This window comes from Neodiprion fabricii, chromosome 6, assembly GCF_021155785.1.
Source record: "Neodiprion fabricii isolate iyNeoFabr1 chromosome 6, iyNeoFabr1.1, whole genome shotgun sequence".
Taxonomy (NCBI): domain Eukaryota; kingdom Metazoa; phylum Arthropoda; class Insecta; order Hymenoptera; family Diprionidae; genus Neodiprion; species Neodiprion fabricii.
Window position 1 is genome coordinate 24,824,282 of NC_060244.1, and position 12,765 is coordinate 24,837,046.

Consider the following 12,765-nt stretch of genomic DNA (forward strand, 5'->3'; position numbering starts at 1 on the left):
CTCTTCAATTCCGGGTTTCAATTCGTCGAATGTAAACGAGAAGATGGCTGCCCTAAAGTTATCAATTGCTTAGTGCGGTCACGTAGGCCAGTCGGCAGACACAAAAAACGCCTAAAATGTTGTAATACCCTATTTTCGTGAGAATTTTCTGTAATTAATCGTGAAATCAGTTATCCTCGTTACTTGGGAGACGGTAAACTTTCATATTGCTTTCCATAGGCTAAGATATTAGTAAGTAACAAAGCTGGTATTCCGTAAAATGATGTTTCCATCGCGTTAATGGCCGAATCAGAAAACAGTCTGATGAAAATCAGTAAATTCTTTCTACGTATAACAATGATTAGTATATCATTGTTTTTAATACGTATATCTTCAGTGGATAATAATTATTGTTGATTTTGTTATTAGCGAGCGGATTATTTTATCTAATAATACCGTCCTGTAATGTTTGTCTTTTTTTCTCTCTTTCTCGTTTTTCTTCGTCCTCTCTTTTTTTTTTTATCTTCCCTCTGCGTATCTACAACATAAATTCAACGCCCGGAGAATCTCGAAATACGATCTTATTCCCCAGACGCGTTCGTGCTTTATCTATTTTACGATATTTCAAAGATTTTCTTCTACCATTTTTCATACATATTTCGAAGAGAAAGTTGATAAACCTCTCTTATCGCACTACGGCCACGGTGCGTAAATTTCTGATGCCATTACACTCCTAGAATGGAAGGCTATAAATATACGGGGTAAACAAACTTGACCTCAGCACATTTTTATCGATGTATGTACGTGTATATGTATTTGTTGAGGTTAACCAGAATCTCTTACTGCAGTTCTGTGTACGAATAGCGTTATTCGATATTTCACGTCTTTATCGAAAGTCAGGAAAGAATGTTTGGTGAAATATCATTCGATTATTATTTTTTCCAAAAATATCCCTCTCCTTCCTTTATTTTTCTTAATCATTTTGAAATGTTTTTTCTCGTGATTGCGACGCAAGTATATCAGTAAATGCAATTAATAATATTATTAAAACGATATAGAAAAACTGTTTTCATGAAATTTCGATGACAGACAGATGAATGAGTTTTCTCTCTCAGAATACAAATTACCTTCAAACATAAAAAAAAAAAATACCACAAATAAGGTAACTTATAAAGATGTTACCTGATTTTTATTATTAGATAATTTTTAGCAGATAATAAAGTCATTATGTAGCATCTGTTTCAATATTACATTCACATTTGTAAATAATACTGATGACCCCTACTTTTTGCACGTCGAAATATGTTATTACTCTTGAAATATGAATTTTAATTTGTATTTCTTGTTTATTTTTCAGATCCTGGCACGGCATATTGATCAAATAGTTCTAGGAATTGAGCTATCAAGCGGCTTCCAAAGCCTGAGAAAATACAAATATAAATACTTATATAATTCGACATCAGTATATGCGTACATAGATCCAGACGCATCATTAATTTTTGCTCGTTATCATCGGGCAAGCTTACACAAAGTGGGGGGCATAATGAAGTGGTCTCCAGGTGCCCTATTTTGCGAACAGGTTGGAGAGCTGACACGCGTTTTTTCTCAATGGAATGAATGCGAGCAGACAGTTGTTCTCTACGCTTTATTGCGTCGCATACCAGCTGTGCAAGCGAGATTTTTGGCCCAAGCTGTGCAACATTCGCTCCATTCTGTTTCCGAGCTAAATTCGCAAGAGCTCAATGCAAACAGTCCTGGTAAATGATCCTTGCTACAAAGATTTATATATTTCAGTTTTCAAATAGAATTAAAATCGATCAGATTTGGGTGTTTACTTTGAAATGATTATGTTGGTATATTTACTATTTTCCGTTAACATTTTTTGTATTGCTTTATTACAGGGTTCATCAATTCTTTGCTGTCTGAAACAACAGAGACTGCTATTAATCAACTTTTGACTCATCTTCCGTTGCTGCGTCCCGGAAATTCAGAGTGCAAGCAGTGTTACTTAGTCGCTATACCAGAGCTGGTAAGTCACTGTGTCAGCACTGGACAATACACGGAGCAGACTCAACAGCTCCTGAGTTACACCTTGATTCATCCAGCAATAACAAGTCAAGATAGGCGGTCGCTAACCCAGTGGTTGAGGCACCTTGAAGAACGTATCAGTGGCACACCCCCTATTCACAGCCTCGAAGAATACACCACGACAACTCCCAGGTCAGTCACGTGAACAATCTCACTTACTTTTGTATCCTTAGAGAAATAAATGGTAAAAATTGTGATCTTTGAAAGGTATTTCAAGTAGTTTCTTCTGTGTTTATAGATGGGATAACATTTGGCCACGTACCGCAAAGCAGCACCAGCACCAACAACAGCAACAGCAGAACGAATCATCTAACATATTTGGTACTCATCCAACATCTACGTTCAATCTACAGTATCCATCTCCTGTCGCTAGACAACGTCGCTCAAATAGTCTTACACCACCAATTGCTGCTCATCATCTAGATGTGGTTGATCGTTCGAATAATACAACTACCATGAACAGGCACAAGCCACGCAGTTTCAGCGTGTCTGGCGAACATGCTGGTAATTCGTCGCGATGTATATCTATTAAGGCTACTGTGGTTTCGTTTGTTGTGGCCAAGCAGGTGGTTCGAAATTCGGAACGTATTTAATAAAAACCGAATTTTCTTTGTTCGTTTCTACAGGAAGTTTACTTGGATTAGGTCCTCTCAGCCCCCAAAGTTCTTGTGCTAGTAGCGGCAGTGAAGGCCGTTTAGACGAAGCATCTACACGAACAGTGGCCAGTGGTATGAAAGGTGTGTTTGCTTCATTCCTTTTCCATGTGTATAGCAGCTTTAATTTTTTTGCGGATGTCAATTAATACTGTTATTTCTTCTCCGTATCATATTAGATGTAGCTGCTTGGTTGAAAACGTTGAGACTACACAAGTACAGTTACTTATTTACCACTTTGAGTTATGAGGAGATGCTGGAGCTCACTGAGGAACGATTGGCCGAGCAAGGTGTGACTAAGGGTGCCAGACATAAGTTGGCACTATCCATTGCCAAGCTACAGCAACGCCACCCAACTCTGTTAGCACTGGAACGAGATTTACTTCAACCAAATCGGGAGTCTAACCAACAAGCTTCCTTCTCCCACGGGCAAGGCATAATTGCTAATGCATTGGATGAATTGAAAGTTATTATAGCCACGCCCATGAAACCCAGTCAAGAAAATGATCCCTCAGATATTCCGGCACAGTTCACCAAAGTTATGGGTAAACGTACGTATACTTGGCAGATATGTTCATTAAAAAAAGTCTCAGGTATGTTAATTTATAGCGTAACGAAATTTTTATATTTTCTGCTCGCAGTGTGCAGTCGTTTGGCTTTAGAAAGCATGGATGAAGGGATACTGCTAAACTGTGTTACTGTTCTGGAGAAGGTCTTGCAGCACGACTCTTTTACTCCTAATCAAAAAGAAAAAATTCAGCAGTGGCGCAATAGACTTGGAAATCCCAGACCCACTCCCAAGTAAGTATGGGTGAAGTAAACAATTAACTTGAGGGCTCTTTCTTATTTTGTATATTTTTATCATGAATTTTCATCCACACGTAATACATATTATTGCGTTCCAACCAACAGGTGGCAGCATAACTATGGCTACAACAGAAGATATTGTAACCCTTCGCAGCATAATCCGCACAATAGAAAGCCGAGTCTGAATTTGGCCCATGTTAACAATGGTCATGCACACGGCAACACGTTTGCATTGAGTCCACATAGAAACAGCATTTCAACTCCGTACCTTCAGAACAATCAAAATCAGAGTCTTACTCAGACTCAAAACAGTTTGCATCCGCTGCATGTTGCTGAGAAAAGACCTAGCTTACAGGAAACCAGTTTGGAGGTAAGGAATTTATTCATTTTGTTCGAAGGAAGACTTGTCTAGCATAAAATGTAATAGTAGAGACCAAAATTTGTTCAACTTGTTTGTAAATTTTAGCAGCTGCAAAAAAGTTTACAACGCACGTACAGCGCTCCAAGAGATAATTTTCTGAGCCACTCAATGAGTCCATCGGAGACAACAGATCCTGAAATAAATTCGCGCCTTGAATCTCTCTGCCTGCGAATGACTGAGCAAGCCATCGGCGGTTTCGGTGAGGCCTAGTCCGTAATTATCATCATCGCAAAAGTAGTAAGTCTATATTATGATTGATTATTACTATAACGTAGTTAATTAGTATTACGGTTTAATCTATTAACTAATGATGCGGTGTCTTACTTTGGTAGCTCATTTCATAAAGTAATATTGAACTGACTGATCAAAATAGTTGCTAGAGTTAATTAATAAGCACGCACGAACGGACGCGTACTGGCCCACTCAAATATGATAATTGTACAAATGTCCAAAATTTGTGACAGAAATTGTTGGAATCGCAATTTTTTTTCCTTAAACAGTGAACGGGTTTTCATCATTATTTGTAAATCATATTTTTATTACACTGTAATTGTATTATTTACGAATCGACAGAATTTGGCAAGCCAAATGCTATTAGAAAGATAGATTCTTTCCCTTACTATCTATTTACTGTAAACTATATAGACGTATATAATAACGGCATATGTGTATATATGTATGTATATAGTACAAATATATGTGCATACATATATACATCCATATGCATGTTAATAATGAAAATGAAAAAAAAAGAATTGTAAAATACAAAAATCAGCTGTGCGTTATATTGCAATATTGTTTTGTGTTATCCATTTCGGGAAATGGAATCTTCTGATTTTAAGCGCTGAAAAGCATTAGGCGATTGCGTGATGCAATTCATTTTAATCAACGGACTGATTTTAACTTTTATTATTTGTGTTTGTAGAATTTGATACTTGAAGCCCTAATAATCTGCACCATAATGTGCAAGTCCCCATTTTTTTCAGTCGGACTGTCGGTAGAATATTAGCAGCATTGTGTTAAGTACTGTGTTTTTAACTTCTTGGAAGAAACACACAATTTTATATTATGTGGAATGAGACTGTGAAGCTAGATTGCTGGCATGTCCAAAGAATCATGTCATTTGCATCTCGATGATAGTGTTTGTCATATTTGACGCTTTAGGCTTGATTTTATGCTGAAAATTAATTGATGAATTTTTTTTATAAACTCTTAGATAAGGACAACAATTGAAATTGACATGTGAAACTTTATATAGTGATGAATAGTTAGTAGCAATATATGTGACAAATGCTATCCAACGATAAAAGGTTTAGACTAATAATCATTGACTCAATCTAGAAAATTAAGAAAATACATTTTGAAATACCTGGAAATTAGGGGATACACTGCAATGCAGTCTAGCTTTTATGCTTAAAATCTGTCGCTTCTGATTCTAGTTGTGAGTATAAAAAGAATATTTTTATTTCTTGTTTTTTAAATTCAATAATCATCTGATGATAATAAAGCAGACAGCGTTTCGCGACGATATCTTAACGATGTTTTCATCCAAACAAAATCTACTAACGTTATTCTTAATTAAGTAAATCGATGAGTAAATAATTAATTGACTAATTAGTTGATTGAATCATTCACTACGATTAAAAAAAAAAAAAAAAAAAAAAAAAACGAAAGACTGACAATTTCACGCGTTTCGGTAGCTAAGCATAAAATGAAAAAAAAAAAAACAAAAAAAAAAACTTATATCCTGACTAAGCGAGACTTCTCTTTCTTTAACGTCCTACGTACGCGTGAATGAAACAATTGGAAGACTGCGGAAGGAAAAACCTGTCAAAATAATTAAAAGAATTAGAGAGAAAGGAAGTAATCTTATAATTTAGACTAATTGATTGAAACATTATATTCTATTATATATTAATCAACGTAAGGTTACGTGGTAATTGTTGGTACAGCTTTGTTAATGGATAATTAGCACCTATATCTGTGCATGATTTACGTTTCTATAACGTCATTCGTCTGATAATGATTGATGGGTGGTTTGAAATCTAAAGTGTATAACACACTACTGACATTGACATTACCTGCAACACGCCTATCCGTGGGCTGCATTGAATGAATTTTATATATTAGTGGACGAAAACAAGTACAGAAAAAAATTGAAAAAAAAAAAAAAAAACAAAAAAGAAACTTGAAAAAAAAAATTATTTGACAAGTATGATGTTGTCGATACCATTGACATGTAACAAAAGCTATCTCCTTATAAAGACTAGTGCACAAATGAAGGAGAGTACACAGAAGAGTCGTTAGGATGTTGCTGAGTACGTAGCGAATTGAAGTTTTTAGAATAATTGTAAACTGTAGGTAATTTTCTCTCACTTGGTTATGGTGAAAAACAGTAGCTAAAAGTAAAAATAATGTTTGGTCGCTACGTACTGCGATAAAATTGGTCTGCAGTGCTGTGAGAATAGTTATTGGCAGAGCTATGCCGAGCAATTTTCTGGAGTACACTTAAGCATTTGAGATAGGAAAATTAGAATGAAATATTTAATTTTTACACTCAGTTTGTTCGTTTGGTTCTTTTAAACTATCATTAATATAATTATTGCAAATCTTTTTTTTTATCAAGAAATTCGATGACACTAAACGGGCTCATTACATGTATACATATGCAACCCCACACATACTACAATACATGCACGAATACACGTTCTTGTAATATTTACGAGTTCTGAGATGATTTAAAGCTAGTCAAACGATACGTTCTATCAGCTAACTACATTGTTATTATTATTTTTTTTTTCTTCTCCTTTATCATGAAACTGTGCATCCTACATTTTGAACGAGACGTCTTGTATACAATACATATTATTATTATTATACTGTAAACATGAGAGAATAGAAGAAAATATATTAAAAAAAAAAAAAGAAGAAGACTGCTCCTATGCTATTTCTGCAATTAATTATGTCATTGTATAAGTAATCGACAAAAAAAAAAAAAACACTAATCTATGAAGGCAGGACCTAACTAAACAGAGAATGTGAGAGACTTTATTTGCAAAAAAAGAAAAAAAGTATATGAAATGATACCACACTGCTGACTGGTCGGATATTTTCACTTAATATTTGTAAATTTTATAATTATAATTATTATTATCATTATCATTAATATTATTATTTTTATTAATATTATTAAACAGTCTTCGTTCAACGATATCATAACCACGAGTTAGATTAATGATCCTAGATCACGTGTAATGCACGGAAGAAAAGTGCTTAGTTGCGTAGCCGCCTAAAATATGTTACGAGCAATGATTTTGTCTCATTTCGATAGTGTTCTCAATCATTTACATAAATGGCGACCATTATTATTCTTACTACTATTATTAATATTATTATTATTGCATTGAAATGAATTATTACACATGCATATACATATATCCACGCAGATATATACAGTATACATACCGCCACATATATTATATATATACAATATATGTATGGAGAATTCCATGCGAACTCAACCTACTATCAGAATTGACATTTGTAATTTGGTCCTAATGTCTTAAATCTTTTTGCACTCTGTGAAAAAGAGCTCCATGATTTTCTTCGAATTTTTTTATTCACCTGTTCACGAGTTGTGAATTTTTCAAAATATGAGATGTTGTTTTCTCGAATGCCCAAAATTTCTTTCTATTTTTTCAGAATTTCTTAGAATTATCTAAATTTGAAAAGAAAAACCTAATATGAAAAGACTTACAATATATCTTATGATATAAGCATGATTTTTAATATCTCATCAAATAAAATATCAATATAAAATTACAAACGGAGGTAATCGAAAATCATGAAAATAATAAACCGGTATTAAGAAGAAAAATTTTATTCTTAAATATTTTTGTCTTACTTTTGTTGTCGTTTAAATATTTTGCTTCAGTTACTTTTGTTTAAGCTAGAATTCACTCTCATTGTTAGAGTTTTAGCCTTTGAATATCAAATATTGAGAGCGTCGGTTGTTTTTCATAATTTTCAATTGTTGAAAGCTTAAGTTTGATGCTTTAAGTTTAAGTAAATTAGCTCTTTTTATAGTCCATTCGTATAATTCTTGCGAGGTTGAAATTTGTTCATTGAATGGCAACTGAAGACTAGCTCGTGCAGCAGCACTATATGCAAAGGCTAAAACTATAACAGGCACTCAAAAATTTCATTGCGTCATTCCAAACACAGATGGATCTCTAACGACGAGAGTGATCTCTAGCTCAAACGAGAATCATTCATTTAAAAATATTTAAACGACAACAAAAGTAAGACAAAAATATTTAAGAATAAAAATTTTGTCCCATTACAGATTTATTATTTTCATGATTTCCGATTACATTCATTTGTAATTTTTTATTGATATTTTATTTTATAAGACATTAAAAATCATATTTGTATCATACTAATCGTAAGTCATATCATATTGGTTGTTTTTTTCAAATTTCGATAATTTTAAAAAATTCTCAAAAACAGAAATAATCGTTTACCCACGACGGAATCAGGCCGAAAATTTGCGAAACAAGTCTTTTTTTTTGAGAAGTTAAAAAAAAAACAGTGAAGGGTACAAACAATGTTCAAAATCAGTTTTTAATATATGAGTGGAAAAAATGTGGTGAATAATTCTTTGATATATTTTGCATCAAATTATTGACAACTTCATTGAAAAACACACAATTTGAGAAAATAACATTGAAATTGATGCATTTTTGAAAAAGTTATATGCAGTTCAAAAGAATTTTAAATTTTGAAAAATTCACATCCCGTGAACGGCTGGATAAAAAAATTGGAAAGAAATCATGTACCTCTTTTTCACGGAGATGAAAAAATTAGAACCAAATTAAAAATGGCAATTTCGATGGTACGTTGAGTTGGCATGGAATGCCCCAAAGATAAGTCGTACTTTAGAATGTGGCGTTTTCGACCGGACATTTGTAATTCTATACCTTACAAAACATACCTATACATCTACAGATTTTATTTTCAAACAGAGCAGCTTCAGTTAATTGATCGAATTTTTGTGCGAACATCTAAATTTTTATTAAATATAAATGAATAAATAACTATCTGTATCTGTCACTTATTTAAGTAAACATGGATATAATGATGTGCAACAAGTGAACAGTCGCAAACGCACTTCTGCAAAATTAGTCAAATAAGCTGGACAACTTGTAAAAATGCAATTTTTGTACTGTTGAAAACACGAAAAAGAAAAAAATATTGGAAAACATGCAAAAAAAAAAAAAAAAATAAAGGGACGAACATTATTCAAATAGTCGAAGGGTACACTGAAATTGTAACGTGAAAGAACATTTTTCAATAAAAATACAGACAGAAAAAAATGAATAAGAAAAACTTTTTATATGCAATAATTGTATCTTAGACGTAGATAATGAACGTTTCTATTTGTATAGAAAGTCACGGGGATAACTGCGTTATCTGAATTTGTATGTCATCAAAACAGTTTTATATAATGTTACAAAAGAAGATATAATAATAAAATTTACGTCGTATTGTGCGTATTCGAATATTGGGAATTTTCGATTATTCTTACTATTACGGTTCAATGAAGTCCGTAATCGTAGTCGAAATCGTAGTGATCGTAGTATGCGAACGGTTCTGCGATACTGTTGATTTCAACGTGCTCAATATTATTTGACGTGTACGGATCTGTAAAATATTTTCACCAATAATTTTCACGATTCCGTGTATATTTTGTCATTGGCAATTTAAATCAATTTTATTTCAAGTTAACTGTAACTCGGACATTTGTATCGTCTTACCATTGTCAGAAGCGAATAGAAGATCGTTAGTACCGTCAACGATCACAAACGGCGCTGGTTTTGTAGGCGAAACTTGATACTGGAATTCTAAATAGAAAATGAAACAATAACAAGCAAACTTGCGTTACGGACGTAGATTCAAAGTCACCCCGCACCGTGTTCGTAGTAAACACGATCAAGTTCGAGTTTACGGCGCGTTATCGCTCTGCCCGGAATCGAGCCGGTTTCAGTCTTATTTTGTCTGCGGTCGGATCCGGATCTGTCCAAATTTCTTACCGTGAATATGGTGTGTCGCAGTGTGATGCTTGTGCTGATTTTCTATGTTTACATTTTGGTAGCTAGTCGCACCGTGGCCGTGATTAACCGTGTGCAAGTTCGGAAAGTTATTCTCCTGCAAGGTGTGATCGTCGATACTTCGGATAATTCTTCCGGCCCTCGAAGCAGCGATCATCATCATCATCATCATCGTGCACAACTGAAAGGTATAATATCAATGCGAACATGCTTCTAGTTTTTACAACCTTGCCTTTGTAAACATGTACGACTGATAGTAATTATGACCTGTCTTACAAATTTACGGACAATCACTCACTAATAATTTCATAACGATGCAGCTGCAGTAATTTTACCCCGCGATGATAACTTTGCGAATATCTTTCTTCTACTGAGAAAAATCTTCCCGTAACGAGCCGTTTTATGCAGTCTGTTTGTTAGGAAATTTCGTAACACCATGGGAACGAAACGTATGTACCTACCTTACACCAAGTGTATTTCTATGTTACTCGAGTCGTGAAATCGTTGCTCTATCCGCACGCCTATGGGAAACATACCGTAGAATGGGCCCCTTGCATAATATTTTACGCAAATTGGGATCACTCGCAGTGCGTACAAAAGACCTTGTGAATAATATCATAGTATAGATTCTGGTAAATTCGAAGAGAATTTTTTTTTTTTATTATCAACGACTCGAAGCGTTTGCCCGAAGCTTGCTTCGTCGAGGCAACTTCGAGTTTGAAAAATGGACAGGTTTTAACGTGTTGTAAAATAATTTGAACAGACGAGTAACAAAAACAAGGACTCGCATTCGTGTTTAAACGTTCAAAGTGACTAATTTTTCGCCGTTTAATTCATTTCTTTGAAACAATTAAATACTGAAAACCTTTCGCAAGATTGCCGCGAGAATTCACCGGCTAAATTATTATCAAACGTTGTGAAAGAGCGCTTGTTTCACGTATGTAGGTATATACGTCATGTATAATTAATGACGGATACTTTGCTCCGCAATCGGATACTTACCTTCGTTATACACTCTCAACGATTTAACGCAACGATTGCGCTATCTTGCGTACGATCTTGATTCGCACCTAGAAATACCGTGAAAACTCATCCTTTATTTTCGCGTTCTTGACCCATTTGTAATTTCTTGCATGTATACCTACTTCGAAATAGGAACAATATTCAGGGTGAGAAAGTGTTCTATGTGTAAATATCTTTTTATTAGTTGAATTACGTGTACATTATCCAATATTGATTTTATTGCAAAAATTACAATTAGCAAACAGCACATATTTAGACTACGTGTTAATTCGCCTTCAATTAATGTTGCTCGAAGAAAACCGAATGTATAAAGCCCGTTGGACTGGTTCATTTATGGCAAGGTTGATTAACATTGACGATTCTTGACTGATAATGTCCTCCGACCGCGTAATCAACTCGTGGCGTAACAGGTGATACATGATGTTGCGCGTAGTGAACAACCGTATTCTGCACCGCAGGTTGATGAATTTTTACCGGAATGTGAACTATCGGTTGGTTTACAATTGGCTGATGGATTTTCGGCGCCACGTGAACCACGGGTTGATGGATCTTTTGAACGTAATTAACCATCGACTGGTGCACCGGTTGATGTATTTTCTGGACGTAATGCAGCATCGGCTTATGATAGTTTGGGGCGTATTGAAGCATTGGCTGGTGAGCATTCTGCACGATTGGCTGATGTATGTTTACGTAAGAAATCCGAGGTTGATGCATTTTCTCGCAGTCAGCATGCGGCGACGCTGCTGCAGAAACCTTGACGATTGGTTGTTGGGCTGTTTTATAAACAATACCCGGGCTGGCTTGCTTGTTCGTGTGAGCTGGGGTGAAATAGATCGGTTTAGGTTGTGTCAGGTGTTTTGGAGGCAGGTAAGAGATCTGTTGGAACACCTGCTTCGGGTAATAGGACTGCGTTTGCATCGGCGGTTTGACCATCGGTTTACTGGGAACAACGAACACTCCCAAATGCTTACTATCTTCGCATGGAATCTCTTTGACAAGCGGCGTTTTTACCGGGTGAATAAGCTGCACTGGCTGAATATGCTGAATCGGCTTCACGTAAGAAATCGGCTGCTCTTTTACAGTCGGAGCGTAAATCGGCTGCTGGATGTACTGAACCTGGTGTTTGGCTTCAACGTTGTACGCTTCGTGATGTACTGCCGGTCTCTGAATCGTCTGGTAGATCATTTTCGGAATCACTGGTTTTTGGTATTCCGCTGTTACCACCTTCGGCGTCTGGTGATAAGTCGGAATTATCAAAGAACTGTGATACGTTTGCGGTACGTGGTGGGTGGAAAATCCAGATGCAGGGGGTAAGGAACACGGCGATGATACTCCGTGGTTAAGGTATCGTTTCAGTTTCAAACTCATCCCCTCCGTCTCTTCCTTCGTGTTAGACATCATCTCCGGTGAACCTCGGGCTCCGAGTCTCTCGAAGAAGATCCCCGAAAGCCCCAGAAGGCACATGATCTATCGCGAATGAAAGAGAACGCTTTATTGAAAAAAAATATATACTTATATTTCTTCTATACTAAATTAGGGGTAACGATATGCTTTTTACTAGATTATTCAAATTTTTTCTTAGCAACTTTCAGTCCAAGCGGTTATATCCCGGGTGTATAATTGCGAACGCTGATGGGAGTAAACGAAAAATCTTCAAGAGATTCGCTCTTACCAGTAGCCTAAA

At 35.4% G+C, this 12,765-nt stretch overlaps 2 protein-coding genes across 5 annotated transcripts; one reads left to right on the forward strand and one right to left on the reverse strand.

Annotated features, from left to right (window-relative positions):
* The first annotated feature begins 48 nt into the window (after positions 1-48).
* On the forward strand, positions 49-5,616 carry LOC124185823 (protein Smaug homolog 1). Of its 4 annotated transcripts, none has more exons than XM_046576958.1 (9): positions 49-193; positions 1,337-1,736; positions 1,881-2,199; positions 2,306-2,571; positions 2,694-2,804; positions 2,900-3,271; positions 3,362-3,521; positions 3,633-3,897; positions 3,994-5,616. In XM_046576958.1, the coding sequence occupies exons 2-9, from the start codon at positions 1,523-1,525 to the stop codon at positions 4,156-4,158; spliced, it is 1,872 nt and encodes a 623-aa protein (XP_046432914.1). In that variant the 5' UTR covers positions 49-193; positions 1,337-1,522; the 3' UTR covers positions 4,159-5,616. The 4 variants fall into 4 exon arrangements, with proteins under 4 accessions (XP_046432914.1, XP_046432917.1, XP_046432918.1 ...); XM_046576961.1 differs by having other exon boundaries at positions 3,997-5,616; XM_046576962.1 differs by having other exon boundaries at positions 2,694-2,795.
* Positions 5,617-8,430: 2,814 nt separating this feature from the next.
* LOC124185828 lies at positions 8,431-10,545 on the reverse strand. Its single transcript, XM_046576967.1, has 4 exons — positions 10,357-10,545; positions 10,041-10,239; positions 9,765-9,851; positions 8,431-9,651 (listed from the first exon to the last, which is right to left on the reverse strand). The coding sequence occupies exons 1-4, from the start codon at positions 10,366-10,368 to the stop codon at positions 9,545-9,547; spliced, it is 405 nt and encodes a 134-aa protein (XP_046432923.1). The 5' UTR covers positions 10,369-10,545; the 3' UTR covers positions 8,431-9,544.
* Between the last annotated feature and the right edge of the window lie 2,220 nt (positions 10,546-12,765).

What these genes read in the sequence shown, in the direction of transcription:
- LOC124185823 (XM_046576958.1), top strand. Translation starts at nt 1,523, where the DNA reads ATGAAGTGGTCTCCAGGTGCCCTATTTTGCGAACAGGTTGGAGAGCTG. An exon ending in AGTGGCCAGTGGTATGAAAG is followed by an intron (nt 2,805 to 2,899) that starts GTGTGTTTGCTT and finishes GTATCATATTAG; the next exon opens with ATGTAGCTGCTTGGTTGAAA. An exon ending in CACCAAAGTTATGGGTAAAC is followed by an intron (nt 3,272 to 3,361) that starts GTACGTATACTT and finishes TTCTGCTCGCAG; the next exon opens with TGTGCAGTCGTTTGGCTTTA.
- LOC124185828 (XM_046576967.1), bottom strand. An exon ending in TGCGACACACCATATTCACG is followed by an intron (nt 9,852 to 10,040) that starts GTAAGAAATTTG and finishes TTTTCTATTTAG; the next exon opens with AATTCCAGTATCAAGTTTCG. An exon ending in TCTATTCGCTTCTGACAATG is followed by an intron (nt 9,652 to 9,764) that starts GTAAGACGATAC and finishes AATATTTTACAG; the next exon opens with ATCCGTACACGTCAAATAAT.